At 33.5% G+C, this 15,958-nt stretch overlaps 1 protein-coding gene across 1 annotated transcript; it reads left to right on the top strand.

Annotated features, from left to right (window-relative positions):
• Positions 1-3,590: 3,590 nt before the first annotated feature.
• LOC106077818 (uncharacterized) lies at positions 3,591-15,907 on the top strand. Its single transcript, XM_056014491.1, has 4 exons — positions 3,591-4,044; positions 8,178-8,498; positions 9,076-9,128; positions 9,583-15,907. Exons 2-4 carry the CDS (start codon positions 8,186-8,188, stop codon positions 11,434-11,436), a joined length of 2,220 nt encoding a protein of 739 aa, XP_055870466.1. The 5' UTR covers positions 3,591-4,044; positions 8,178-8,185; the 3' UTR covers positions 11,437-15,907.
• The last annotated feature ends 51 nt before the right edge of the window (positions 15,908-15,958 follow it).

Here is a 15,958-nt window from a genome sequence, read left to right as displayed (position 1 = left end):
TTGAAATAAGGTTTTATTTTTTTCTAATAAAGGCGGACTTCCTTTTAAACTTTAAAGTTCCAAATTGTGTTATAGGACTTGATTTCTATCGATATTTCATTTCTACGTGTATATGTAAGTATGTATGTTGTTTATTGATATTCACTTTATATATTAAAACTGATGGGGGGCCTATAGTTATGTGAACATACCCGTCATGATGAGGTTCCTATAGCCTTAAAAATAATTGTTTGAGTGTTTATTGGAAATAATCTTGCATGTATATTTAGGGTGTCACTCTCTCTCTCTCTATCTCTTTCTCTCTCTCTGCCAGTAGGCGTCGATCTGATGTATTTTTCCCCACTCCACAGCATCGTTTTTAGGTTTTATAAGTGATCAGCAGTTCTCTATTTCAAATAGCCAACATTGCCTGGTTACCCGAACTGTTAGAGAAATGCCTCTGGAGTTCACATTAAGTTGTAAAGGCACATCTATCCTAGTTCATGAAGGATATGAATTCTGGCTCAAGAAGAAGGCGCTGAACGGAAACATGAACTGGAGATGTAGCAAATATCAAACACGCAAATGCCCGGTAACATTAGTTACTGCCCAAGATGATGTAATCACTCAATCATCTACTCACAATCATGAATGTAACAGAGATAAAGCCATTGCAAAGAACGCAGTAGAAAAAATGAAGGGGAAGATGTCGGAATCACAACAACGCCGGGGGCTTGTCAGGCTAATGTAATCGTCGACTTACTTCCTTCTGTTCTGATGGCTTTGCCCAGAAAAAGTGTTATAAGCAGGACTCTCAGACGACATCGTGAACGACTCAGAAACAAAGACATTGGTAGAGCTTTGCCGGAACTGTTATCCTACTTCGAGCATACCTATGTACGTAGTCGCAGACAGAGGAGATAACTATGTACGTGGTCGCAGACAGAGGAGATAACTATGTACGTGGTCGCAGACAGAGGAGATAACTATGTACGTGGTCGCAGACAGAGGAGATAACTATGTACGTGGTCGCAGACAGAGGAGATAACTATGTACGTGGTCGCAGACAGAGGAGATAACTATGTACGTGGTCGCAGACAGAGGAGATAACTATGTACGTGGTCGCAGACAGAGGAGATAACTATGTACGTGGTCGCAGACAGAGGAGATAACTATGTACGTGGTCGCAGACAGAGGAGATAACTATGTACGTGGTCGCAGACAGAGGAGATAACTATGTACGTGGTCGCAGACAGAGGAGATAACTATGTACGTGGTCGCAGACAGAGGAGATAACTATGTACGTGGTCGCAGACAGCGTGGCAGAGAAGATAACTCTGCTTCAGCTTTATTCCCTCCAAGTACATGGAATAAATACCTGGACGTAATCGGTGGTGTTGCGCGAACAAATAACGCTGTGGAGGGTTGGCATCACGCCTTCCAATCTCTATTTTCATGCCACCATCCAACTATGTGGACATTTCTAGATGGTCTACGAAAGGATAGTCAGTTGCACAAGGCATCAGTTTTACAGGCTAGCGCCGGCACTGAAGAACGCCCAAGGAAGAAATATGCAACACTGGCTAAGAGAATAACAAACATTGTTCATCAATATGAATCGATGGATCGTCTTCTGTACTTACCATCGATAGCTTATCTATCTTACTGATGTAGATGAACACAAAAACACTTTTTTACATTACCTCTTTATTTTTACATGCTAAATTTTTATAGTTTTTAATGGCATTTAATTTTAATTTTATTCTAATCTGAAGTGTTACAATTTTTTCATTTAAATAAAAAAGAATACATTAAATATTGCTCATTTAATGCTTTTTAAAATTACAATTTGTTAGCTAAAATGATCAGATGATGAAAATATCATAGGATGAAATGACCGGGGGATGAAGTGACCGGGGGATTAAGTGTTTGTCCATTTTCAATGGTGTTTTCATCTGCTCTTAAAGCTGGTGGAACCATGTTCTCTGCTGATGTCTCTATGTCACCCCTAGAAGCTACTGAGTGTTGGGAGATACCCGCCGAAGTCTCAGTGTTACCAGGAGCCGATGGATATCGGGAGACCTTAGAAGATGTCTCAACGTTTCTAGGAGCAAAATCATGTAATACGGACTCAAATGATGAGTCGCCTCTCGGAGCCAAATGCTGTAGTGAGAAAGTTTCTTCCAGTCCATTAGGAAGACGTATGTGGGCGTAGTTCTGATTTGATCCAATAACTTCCACTTAATCTACCAGCAGATCATATTTGCTAGACTTTCTTAGTGCACGTATCAGTGCTACTTTTAACAGACTTCAAGGACAAGTATGACAGCAGAGAGGACTCAGAAAATCAACACTGCTTTAATTCTCCCGTCAACCTTATATGCATCATAGTCCTTGACCTTATATTCCAACCAGATCAAAAAGCTAAATTTATTCTTCTTACGCCGTCTTAAGAAAATGTACTTATAAGTTGCACTAGTCTGACCACTGAAATGCTACAGTATCAGTGCTACAGTAAAAAGGTCCCGATTTCGATGAGCGAGAAGTGTAGTCTGCACGCCTTACAATCGCCTTCGCAAACGATTTCTCTACGTGGATCCTTGTGCAAAAAAGCGCTCCTAAGGAGATCAATACAACCGCTTTAAAGACTCCTTTAAAAGTTCCTTTAAGTAGTGTGATATTGACAATCACTGCTTGGAAGCACTATCTCTCGATCGCTCCTCATAGCGTAAAGCTGTGAGTTTGGAGTCACGAAATAGGAAGCAAGAAGAAGCAAGCCTATCTGCGACTGACCAAACACCTATCAATACCACGTATACGGCCGGCTTTTTAAAGCAAGGATTAGAATTTACAGTCATCTTATATTTTGTAGGATATGAGAAATGTGCTCATCTTCGACCAAGAAGGGGAATATATATATACTGAACTATAGAAGACGATACCTTCATTTTACATAATTGAGCAAATATTTTTCTTTTAACTATTAACTCTATCTCTCCGATATTATTTTCCTCGTTCCGATATATTTCAGTATCCTGTTATAATTGAAATTCAATAACTTTTGTGTTTGATAACAGAAAACGGAAATGCATTCTCTTTTTACAAAACACAAATTAAAGTTTATAAATCCAAAAATCAATTTTGTTTAATTAATAGGACTAAATCAACGTTGGCATCGTCAATTAGGAGAGAAAGAGTTAATGATTTGCTTAACACATGTCGGCACTGCCTGCTTTTTCTCCATAAAATGGGAAAATCTTATAAATCGTTCCTCACAACGTTCGAAATTAATACCCTAGGCGTGGAGGCTTTGTGCAATGCCGGTGTTTCCGAAACGTTTATGTTACCTTTAGCCCATCAGCCTTTAGACTTTTTGTCTCCATATCTCCATATCTAACCTGGTGGGTCAGATGACTAGGCTACTAGTTGAACCATGTTTCCGAACACGATAGGGGTTACGTTGTATGTTTTTACATTGGTTACTTGGCCTTAAAAAAAAGTAACCAACAACTTCTCAGCCACCCCGAAAGGTGTTCACGGAATAACCACGGTGAGGTAGGAGCTGCTGCGGCTATTGGGATCAGTTTAGGTGGATACCTGCCACAAGATAAATGTATGTCAAAGTGTCTATTTTACATGAATATATACATTTTCCTTTTTGGCTATGAAGCAAAGTTAGTTTCAGTAAATATAGTAAGCTTCCAGACAATTTAAAGCGATAATCGCCAAAAGTTCTCAAATGGGCCGATGTAGTTTGGATTGCTTCTAAAAATATTTTTTGGATGGTAAACAAAATACTTTCTTGGTTGAATCTTTGTTATTTTAAGCTACATATTTAAAAAAAAATACACGAATAAAATCGACACGCCCAATGGATTATCTTTTGTCCATTTTCAATTGACATAAACGCTTCAAAGCCCCAAACACACACGTGACCTAAATGTGTTTTCATGCGTTCTTCGAGGCAAAACTTATCTTGTCATAAGATTGAAGATTGGAATGACAAGTATGAACACTTCAATTTTGAAAATCTTGTAACCAGTAGAGCACGTAAACTATAAATACGTAAGTACATTTTATTTTCCAATCGTATATTCAGAGAAATAATACATCCTTTCTATTTTCACATTTAAAAAATTGAATTATGTATTATATGTAATCCATATGTGACATAAAACAAGCAATATTTAATAAACAGAGTTATAATACAATATTTATGGCTTATACAATATTGATTTTTGCAACGGTATAATACATATACTTTTTAAACATTTTTTTTTTTTTTTGCATTTAATCAGTTATCATATTATTATATCTAGGGTTGAACAGAAGCTATGAAATACTTAACTCTTTCTCTCCTAATTGACGATACCATCGTTGATTTGACCTCATTAAATTAAATTAATTTTTGAATTTATAAAGTTTACTTTGTGTTATATAAAACGAGCATGCATTTTCCTTTAATTCTAGACCAAATTAAATATTTTCTGATTGCAAACGATAAAGTTATTGAAGCTTAATCCTAACAGTGTAGTGAATAAGTACTGAGCAAATCGAAGAATTCCGTCGAAAAGTGGAAAAATAATTACGGAGACAAAGAGTTAAATATTGAGTTATGAAGCCTAAGAAAGAGCAGCAATTGTGTGTAAAATAGTTTTTTTAGGCGTGATAACGAGAAAATGGAACCTCGAGGAAAAGTGAACCAGAAATTCCTCAGTCTTGAAGCATGTGTTTGTGTGTGAGGTCGATTTAAGCAGGTTGTTATTTTCTTTTAATTCAGCGTGACAAATAATACAATACGGGCAAAAAAAATATGTTACTGTAGAGTTAAATGGAGGCAGAGTTTAGGCCGAAGATTATAAAAGCGCGGGGTGCAATATTTAAAATTGCTCACTCCGAAATGCATCAGAGAGTTTTTGAAATATTTTGATTAAGAGCCAAAAATCGATTAATACACAATGATCTTACTCAGGAATATTCCCTAAAATATAAGATGTGTGTGTGTGTGGAGGTGGGGGGAAATAAGTAATATCGGTAAATGAATTTAAGGGTACAAAATAGGTCTATATGGTTAGGAGCCCTTGCGGATCAAATGGGGGGGGGGGGGTGCGTAGCATGATATAAAATGTAAAAATAACCTACTCTAAAATTTGATAGGGCTTATCACATATTTCAATGTATCTGAGATGCACAAGTTTTATCAAATAGTGTAAAAAAATATATATTTCTAGTCGAAGATATTTTTTGGAGGGACGATACTTGTTCGTTTGTTTGCTTTACATGTTTCGGATGTTTATTCAGAGTTGAAGAACGCAGGACGACGGGGTATGGGAGCGGGCAGGGTTTGAACCCGGGACCATAGATAAATCCAAGCGACAGTCCAGCGTGCAAACCGCATGACCAGGCAGCCATCCGAATTTTAAGTATGGTCAAAGTTATAAATAGAAAAGGGTCCATACCAATATAAACATAAATCTGAGACTAAATCAACTGGCATAGCTGGTGGTTAATACTATTCAAATATATTTTAAAGCTAGTTAAGAAACTTTTAGTTTCTCTAATTTTTTTTCATCATTGTATGGTTCTTCTCTTCCTTTTGTTAATAAGCAGGTGTTTTGTAACTTATAGATTATTTACCAGCCTGACACTTTACACAAAGTTAAGTAACGACCGAAAATACAATAAACAATGACTTCAAAGAGATTAAGTCTGAAATTATTTATTTTTTTTTTTTTAGCAAAAAAAAAAGAACAGTGTTTTTGTTTTGTTTTAAATAACAGAAATAGTACCAATAGAAAATGTGGTAGAAAAGACTCTTTTAGTTCTATTATACTACATTAGTTACTTTAAACTTCTGTTTCCATTACCCCATTGACGGTGTGGTGTGCGAAGAATTTAGAATCTTCTTATGTTCTTATTGTAAGCTTGCGCTCATAGAGCAATTTCTGTATATTCTTTTTTATTGGTTAGAGCTAGTTTTGGACATTGTTCTATTTTGTATAGGCTAGTGCCAGTATTAGTATTTGTACTTCTGCTTACGGTAGTATGGGTAATTGGCGGGAGGGTATATATTGCTATGTCCGTGCTGCTTCTTGTACATTTGACCAGCGGTCAGTACAGTATACCTCTGTCTGTGTGACAGGTGGAGATCTTCGTGGTCTGGCATATAATTATCTTATTATTTCTATATTTCTGTACCTGGGACGGCCTGCTATTGTTTCTGCTGTAACCACTGCTGTTTTAAATAATATAGCTTTTATTGCTGCTTTAACCGCTGCTGTATTTAGTAATATTGCCATTGACTGCTATTTTAGATTTAGATTTACCTTAGTCTTTAGTCTCTGTTGTGGAGTTGTAAGGTGTGTTTTAGTGTTACTGGTTTGTTGTAGGATATTGCAGATTGTAGATCTAGACTAAAGTTTGTTGGGTGTTACTTAGTATAGATTTAGGTTTAATGTTGTAAGTCCCAATGGAGTAATTTAGTTTATAGTTCAAAGTTGGTTTGGTTAGTTTGTTAGTGTTTGTTGATTTAGGGTTAGGGGTTGTGCTGGCTACATGACATCCTCGTTAACAGTAGGCCACAAAGACAGATGAACTTTACATCATCTGCCCTATAGACCACAAGGTCTGAAGGGGGAACTAATTAGGCCAGGTTCACATCTAACTTTGCATTCACTTGCACCTATCCTTTGATCTGCAGCACCATTGGGGCACTACACAAGATCTGTCAACCTTCTTTCTCCCTTCTTATCTCTCATTTGTCTTTGATATAATTTCATTTGGATGTTCTTTCTAAAATTATTGAAGTCTGCCTGGGTGGACCACTTCGGGGGCCGATTTTGAGTTTGTGTTTCCACACAAGCTGTCTTAGTTACCTTGTTTAGTATTTAGTTTTAAGGAAAGTTTGTTTCTTGCTTTAGTTAGTTAATCTACTCTAGTTGTGTGGTTACTTAGGCGATGCTAGCCCCTTGGTAACAGACAGAGGTACAGAGATTGAGCCCACCCAGTAGCGCTGCCATCTGTCTACTGGTAAAGTAAATTTATGTTGAGCAGAAAAAGATCTCCAGCGCCTCCTGACCTGCTCACACTATATTCTTATTTCATATTGTAGACTTTTTTGAAGAAACTAAACACAATATATATATTTTTAATATGTGCAAGTATTTTTAGTAAGAATTTCAGTTTCAAATAATTGTTTTGTCGTCAGATAAAGAAAGAGACAAAGCAAATGTGTTTTTAATTTCAAGATGTCTTTTTTCATTTTTGTAATATTATATTTTTGTATTTCTTCTAGATAAAACATTTTCAATTTACCTGGCATAGATATAGTCATTGTATAAATGTCTAAGCAAAGAATAACGCTTTTAAGTTATTTCTTACTTTAACTGACAACGATTTATCACAAGAAATAATAATTATAAGGCTTCAAGTCTAAGATTTATGAATTTGTAGTAAGTAAAGTGACTACGCAGTCCCTTCTGCGAACTACATAATTTGCCACATTAAGCTCAGACACATATGTTGTCCGACGATGGTTGATGATTTAGATTATTTTTATTTCGTCTACCTCTATCAGCGTTTGTAGATTTACTTTTGTTTTTAAATAACCAGTCTCAATGAAAAGCTGACTGCTACTAGATACGCTCAGCATTCCATCATAAACTGACAATGGCAATGCCGCACCACAAACACGATGTTCAGTGGGAATACTTATAGTTTGACTGCTACGCTGAGCTGGGTAGGATCGTACACCAAAGGCATTTTTTCGCGTAAAAGAGGTACCTTTCAGAAACGTATGATCTACTAGTACAGGTGAAAACGTGCATTAATTGGCACTAGATGTATTGCCACAGGTTCTGCTAGAGTAAATAATTGTTCGCTACAAGACGTCTAATGTTCACCGACTCATCATTCTTTCCTTTGTGTTAACATATTTAAGCCTTTCCCCATTATTGGTTCAGCTTTACGGCAGCAAAGATTTGAATTTAAAGTTTTACTTCTAGGTTGGTAGCCATTAAGGCTATTAAACTTCTTTTGCGCCAGATACTCGTCATTGTCACTTCTTAATTATTAAAAAAAAATACTCCAACTGCTCGATGCCTTCTGGTTTAGGCATCTATATTAATAAATGTTGTTGTTTTTTGGTTTTGTTTTTTTACACTTAGGAACAATTTTGTTTTTCAATTTTTATTTACTAGTCAATAGAATGGAACGTGGAAAACTCAAACCTGAACATGAAAATTGTATTCAAGAAAATTATTTGACTCTTAAAGAAAACATTGACTGCATACAGGAAATAACTGAATACTTATGTAGAAGAAAAATAATATCTCAGGAAGACAAGGAAAGAATTCTGTTGGCAACAACATCACGTGATAAAAACGAAGCATTACTAACAACAGTTTTGAATGGAGGGCCAACTTTAGCTTTCAATGTATTTTGCAAGGCGTTGAAAAAATTTTCTCCTAAATTATGGAAAGAACTCAGTGAGAAATTTGAATTTTTAATGACATCAAATTGTAAGTAATTTTTAAAAGAGATAGAATTCTAAAAAAATGAAATTAAGTTTTCAAATCGGGAAAGGGTGTAATTCTCAGATAGTATTACTATTTTGGACTCCAAGTGATAAAAACAATAAAAGTAAAAACTTGACTTGTTCAGGAAATACTAGCTTTACATTAAATAATTTCTAAAATTCAACTAAAAACTTTGCATTAAAAAGGGTAAATTTTCCCTCTCAGACCTTTTCAATCTATAAAGCAGATGATGTAAGTGTCGTCTGTTTCTGTTGCCCACAGTGAACGAGGGTGTCATGTGGCCAGCTAAATGACACACCACCTTTACTTTTCCCCAACTATTGTCAGTTACCCACCAAAGCTGGGAGGACTGAGAGGCACTAAACAATTTCGTAATTCAAATCCCAGTCTTCAACATGATTGGAACTCTCGGTTCAAAAGCCTAGTATTTAACCACTCAACGTCCATACGTCCGAAAATTTTTTAATTATGTACAACTTGTATGTTTACACTTAGAAAATCTAATATTCTTAATTTTTTTTTTTAAAGTAAATACTTAAAAATAAAACATTTTATACAGGCAGATCGGACAGTACTGCTTCATGTCAGTGTAATAGCAAACACAATAACGAGGTAATATACTAATCAAATAAACGTTATTGTTCTACAATAGTAAGATATTTTATATATGATGTATTACCTACTTACTTTTATCTTTACATATCCCTTTGTCTATATGGACTATTTATATATGCATTTTTGTTTTTCTTTCTTTCTTTGATTATTTATTACTTTGGACATTTGTGTTCTTTTTTTTAATTTCATTTTAAGTGGGCGCTTATGTAGGATATATTTTTACCATTCTACTTCATCTTATGCATCATTGCTATTCAGATAGTTTACTGTAAATAACCTAAAATAAATTGATAAATAAATAAATTAATAAATATAGTTATATAATTGTTAACTAAAAGAAGCGAAAATAAATACAAGAAAGATCACTATTAGAAAGTACGCTTTGTTTTACATTGTTTCTAAAAGTTTTTACTATTAAAAAATAAAATGCATGCATATATGTATATTTCAGACATATTTCGACGTCACATTACTTCGAATCCTGTTAAGCGACAATGAAACTTCTGACAACGAAAGTTTAAGTTCAGGAGTTGGCATCGAGAAGATTTTGATGAAACACACCGGAAGACTTGTAAACATTGTTGATTATTCTCATGTTGGGACAGAATGCAAAAGCAAACTTGTTAGAGACACTGAAGAGTTCCTTAACGATGATTCAAAAGATTTTCATGCATTTTTATTTGTTGCTAGATACGAGGTGGTAAGAAATCCTTCTGCTTACAAAATACTTGAAACTTTCAAGGTTATCTATGGTTCTGAAGTTTTGAAATATTATGGTCTTATTTTGTTAACTTATAACGACAAAGATGAGGAGCGTCAAATAAATGTGGAAGAATGGTTTGAAGCACAAGACGTTGAGACAAAACGTTGTCTTGAAGAATGTGGAAAGAGGATTGTTTTAGTCAATACCTGTGAAATTGATAATATTATAATTCAAAAACGTCAAATGGATAACTTTATAAAAGTTATCGATAACTTACAATTTAATGGAAGAAGATATACATTGAACGAATTTAAAAAAGCCGAAGGACGAAGACAATTAGAATTGCGATTAGTTTTACAAGAAAAGGAAGCAAAAATTACAGAAAAAACGTTCGACAAATGCAGTCAAATGATAAAAGAGTCTAAAGAGCTAAAAGAAGATAAAATTAAAAATATGTCCTTTATAAAAATGAAAGCTATTTTATGTAAGAATAAGTTATTAAAAAAAGATAGTGGAACCGAAGTTCTCTCTGATGCATTACGTGAAGTCGATTCAACCATTCAAAAGCTGGAAAAGATTGAAAAATTTTGGGCAGACATAAGCAATGTTAAATCTGAATGTCTAAGAATTCAAGAACAGCAAGACATTCAATTGAAACTAAATATCCAAAAGAAACAAACTTTAAATGAACGTAAAAAAGTATTAAAAGACCATCTAAAGCACAAAGAAGATAAAAACCTGTTGTTAAAACAAAAGATTAGCCAAAAAGTACAACAACTGAAGACGTTAAAAGAAGAATCAATTATCAGGAACGAAAATAACATATCTATCATTAATGACATAAAAGAGATGGAAGCAAAGAACAAAAAGTTGATGGAAGAAATAGATATCAAATATAATTTTCCTAAAATGTTATGCTTTTTAATAAGCATTTTTATCATCATTGTATATTGCGTTATGCAGCACATTACATACGATAATGATAAATGCATTTCATCAGTAAAGAAAACTGATTTAAAAATAAAATATGTAGATTTCCGCTATTTCAAAATGATACAAAAGAAAAACCATAAAAATGCTTTAAGACAATGGTATTTATCAGGGTTCGAAGGACACTTTTTAACACCGAATGCTCAGCATGTCCAAATAGATTTTCGGTTAATAAAAAGCAAAGAAGATGCAAACACATTTAAGAAAACACCTCTCGGAGACTTGGGAAAAAAATCATGTGACGGAAAAGAATTGTTAGAGAAAATACATCAGATGGACAAAAAGATAAATAAAATCAAACGAAACATAAACCGAGATAATCAGAAATCATTTATGTTGACTCAAGAAATTAAAAATGAATCAAATACCTTAAAACATCAATGTCAGGAACATATTAATGATTTAAACAAAAGAATACTTTTTGCAGTTTATGAATCAGAAATTTTGGTTAGAAATGGAACAGAAGTTTCAAATGAGAATAAAAACAATCAAATTGAAATTGAAGAAATTATTCAAGGCACACAAAAATCGTTTGATACTTGCAAAGCTGCAGTTTGTACATGTTGTAAAACAACTGGCTTTTCATGCCAGTTATTACATATTAGTTGTTAATAGCAAGAAACGTTTTAATGAATCAAATAAACGTCTTCATCAAAAATAGAAGGTAACGTTTCAATTTATACTTTTTATTTTCATTTCTGTATGACAACATATTCTCGATTTCTTATTTTGATTTAAAAGCTAATTATTTCATCTTTATTATGAAATTTGTATATGTAAATAAACTTTACAAATGTAATTATGTAAATTGTCAAATGAAAAATAAAATAAGCATTACAATAATCATTTTTAGTTTTCTTGTGGCCCCGAAAGAGAAAAATCCATTATTATTTCATTGTGATCTTTCTGTCTTTCCGTCTGTCTGTCTATTGGTCATTGCGTCCTTTTTAGTTCACAGAAACTAGAAATTATATTAAAAGCCAAATATCATTATATATTAGATGTTTTCAGAGTTCTGATGGAACGTCTCTTTTTTTTTATTACTTAAATCAAACAATTTATTCTTAAAAATTAAATATGCAAGCACTTTTTTTCATAAACATAATCACTTTTAAATAAAAAGATTAAGAGGAATTGTTTTTTTTATATGGTAGGTCTTAAACATTTATTATAAAAAAAAGGATTTGTTGGAGTCCGAAAATCAATGAGAAAAACAATATATCACGAGACTAAGCATTCACAGCTGTCATATTTCAAGTGCAGGCATACCGCTGTCCGACAATGATCGATTTAGAGTTTCTTTTTTTTGCCGACTACGTCAGCATTGGATTTTCTTTTGGTTTTAATTATGTATCCCGAAGGAATCATCCAGCTGTCTCTTTTGAAAGCCACCTGTTGTCATGTGATCTTTACAATGTCAGTTTAAGCAAATTGGTGCCTAACTTTATCTATCCATTATTCTGTCAGACGTTGGCGCACCACGCAATGTTTATCGACCGTCTTTCTCCATTCTTCTCTGTCTTTTGCCTTGGATATAGCATTTTTTAAATGGGAGGCCCGACCATTTTTCAATGTTGTCTTCTCATCGCTTTTCCGTTTGCCTCTTCTTATTTTTCCTGATACTGTTCCCTAAAATAATGTTTTTGCCAGCACCGACGACATTGTAATATGGCCATATAGTTTTAGCTTACATTTTTTACAACACAAAGAGGCGCGCTGGCTGAGTGGTTAATTGCTTGGTCCTGGGTTCGAATCTTGGTGAAGACTGTGATTTTAAATTTCAGGATTTTTAGGGCACCTCTGAGTCCACCCAACTCTAATGGGTACCTGACTTTAGTTGGGGAAATTAAAAGGGTTTTTGTCTTTGTGCTGTCCACATGACACCCTGCTCTTTAACCATTTGTTAAAGAAAAAATGAACTTAACATCATCTGCCCCATAGATCGCAATGTTTGAAAGAAAAACTGTTTACAATAGTTAGCAGCTCATCGTTGGGTATAATCAGTATAGCGACCCTGTATCTTATTTCTTCGTATTTGATGCTGTCTTTAAATGTGATACATAAAGTGCTTCTGTAGCATCTCATTTCAATTGCTAGGATCCTCCTCTCCAACTCTGTAGTCCGAGTCCAAGACTCACAAGACTTACAGTTGTGGTCATGGTCTTGGAGCAAATCAGTCTGATTTTAGTGCCGAGGGATAAGCTTTGTCTTTCCATATTATTTTTATTTTTTGCAAGTGCTGCTGCTTTGGGCGTGTGCTTCAGGCTTTGTGCCCGCATCTGAAACTACTGACTTTTGTCAGCTTTTTTCCTCAAATGCTAATGTCACCTTCCTTTAAAGCACTGTTGTCTATTGGTCTTAATTCGGGGGAAGGCATTTATTTGCATTCTATATCATATAGTCTTGTTTATGCGTATATGCGCATCACCAAGTCAGCTAGTTCTTCTTTTGTCGCTGCTACCTCATCTATGTTATTCGCCAAGAGCAAGTTAGTAAACTCTTATTCTTCAAATGGTTACAGTACCTTTATAGCCTTCTAGAAAATATTCCTTTATCCTTTTAAGAAATATATTGAAAACTATTTGTGAGAGTATTTTTTACTCAAAATATTGTTTTAAATCAGTCCCAAATATTATTGTTAAAGTACACTGCACTGATGTCCTCCTTGTATAAGTTCTGGATTACTTCTGGTATGTTTTTATTTATGTTGTACTTTTCCATTGTTGCTCAGATTGCCCCATGCCATTCTCGGTTGAAAGCTTTATTGAGACTAATATAAACATGGAAAAAATTATCTTTGTGTTGGAGGTATTTTCCACTGAGTATTCTGATCTTTACAGTTATAATTTAGATTATTTTCAGTTGGTGCCTAAGCTTGTCCATAAAGCGTTTCTGTGAATGCCTTTGTTACGCCAACAAACTTTGATATCACTAAAAATATTGCTTCCCCTTTAACATATGTGCTTTGTTTAGCGTAGCTAACGGACTATATCAATTTTTAGCTTGATTATTGAATACATTTCTCATTCCAATGGTGTTTAAAAACATATTTTGTTTTTATAAATGTTGTTACTAAATGTTGTTACTATTTAAAAAAGAATTATTTTAAAACATTCATTCCTGACATGTGCTTAATATATGCCTGACGACAATAAAATCCTAAGATTCATCCCAGATCTAGGTTTTTATCCAAATAAATTAATAATTTAAAAACAAATATATGTATTTTTAAGGTAATAGCCTAGCTCCTAACAACTTTAGGAGCGCAGTTTTATGAACGAAGAGGCATTATTTTAAAAGAGACGTTATTTATCTTAACCTTAAATAAATTTAAAAAATTTTTTTTATGTTATCAATAATCTATATTCGTTAATCTTTTTTCTTCTATTGAATCTATTAGATTGAGACAACAGGCGTCTAGGTCTATACTGTTATTTTACTGCAATATACATATAGATTCTCTCTGTATATAATTCTCTTATATATTACAGACGTTACTTCAAAAAATAAGATAATTACTTCCTACGCATTTAGTGAGCACATATGAGAAAAAAAAACTTAAGTACAAAATTTATAAACATATATAAAATTTCAATATCTAGATTTATATTTTTTTTTCTTAATGCTTTCAGTTTATTGATAAACATTGTTTATATTTCTACTTAAACCTAATCCACTATATATTTCTAAAGTACCTTTTACTTTACTGGCGCATGAAATTTCCTACATTCATTTTTTATTCTCCTACGTGCACAGTCAGAACAAGTTTTGAAAGATTCGCAACCGGGCAACCGACCTACGCAAAAAAAAAAAAAGCAAGCTTTCTTTCAATTCATTGTCTTTTTTATCGTATTTCTAAAAAAATATTGCAGCCTACATAACAAGCAAGGAAAAAAAGTAAATTAAGTATTTTTTATACAATTTGTTTTTTCCACTTAGTCTGCATAATTTTAATATACCTTAAGTAATTCCACTTCCTTTTAGACGTGGTCGCCATTGGAAAAAAATCCTAATAGTGATCAAAAGATAGATCAAACGTCGATTTTTTATGATTAGTTAAAGGATGAAAACAATAAGTTTTAACTAACGTTTGATTAAAAGCTGAAAGGTTTGTTGAAGAGTTGATCAATTGCAGAATGCTAAAAGGATACGGTATGTCTTTGTAATGAAAAAAAAAGGCAAAAAATGTCCGTAAATTAACAAAATCTCATGAAAACTTGAAAAACAAATCTAAATAATAGACAAAATTATCATTTCGGTGTCTCATTCAAAATGTAAAAAGGCATTATTAGAGTTCTTTAATAAAAGTGTAATGCAAAGACTAATTTATATTCTAACAGAAATATTAATTTTCACTTATTATCTTTATCCCTAACAAGACTGCAGGACTGGGCCTGCGCAAACTGTTTCACATAGGGTCCCGCAATTGTTAGGGTCTGCCCTGAACATAGAGTGTATTAAATATTGAGACGCCTAAGAAAAGTCAGATATTGTACTTTGACTTAGCTTTTTTGAGCAATAGTTGAGGAGATCATATATCTAGACAGGATGCCATGTTTTTTTTAAAGTAGGACTATCTTGATCTCCCGTATCTATATTGAAGTTTTTATTCTTTTTTTTTTTAAATTGTTCTTATGCTGTCAACTTTATGTTTTTTACGTTTATTTTACTGAAATGAAGGTCTGAATAAAATGTTAATAATAATTTGATGAGGTTTTTTTTTGTTTTTTTTAAATTACAATTTAAAAATATCTGGTTAACAGTTAGATCTATAATGATCTATTCAGTCACCAATCAAAGCGAAAATTGAAAAAAATATTTAAAAAAAAACAAAGACAGTTTGTGTGGAAACACAAACTCAAAATCGGCCCCCGAAGTGGTTCACTTAGAGTCTTCACCAGAATTCGAACACGGGACTTCCGATTCCAAGTGCTTTACCCCTGTAACTCTCATGTTGTGTATTGTTGAATAGATTCAATAGATTAGTAGATTACATTTCTCTTGGCTGAATAATCCTTCACAGTGCTAGTGTTATGTATAAAATATAATGTTAGTGTGTGATGTGTACAATATCAGTGTTTTGTTATCTTATTGCTATTTAATGTGTTGTGTCATATGTTGCATACTAAAATTC

This window comes from Biomphalaria glabrata, chromosome 16 (genome assembly GCF_947242115.1).
Source record: "Biomphalaria glabrata chromosome 16, xgBioGlab47.1, whole genome shotgun sequence".
NCBI classification, from domain to species: Eukaryota; Metazoa; Mollusca; class Gastropoda; family Planorbidae; genus Biomphalaria; species Biomphalaria glabrata.
Note: the sequence above shows the minus strand (reverse complement) of the source record. Positions and strands in the feature narration are given on the sequence as shown.

What these genes read in the sequence shown, in the direction of transcription:
- LOC106077818 (XM_056014491.1), top strand. Translation starts at nt 8,186, where the DNA reads ATGGAACGTGGAAAACTCAAACCTGAACATGAAAATTGTATTCAAGAA. An exon ending in ATTTTTAATGACATCAAATT is followed by an intron (nt 8,499 to 9,075) that starts GTAAGTAATTTT and finishes CATTTTATACAG; the next exon opens with GCAGATCGGACAGTACTGCT. An exon ending in ATAGCAAACACAATAACGAG is followed by an intron (nt 9,129 to 9,582) that starts GTAATATACTAA and finishes TGTATATTTCAG; the next exon opens with ACATATTTCGACGTCACATT.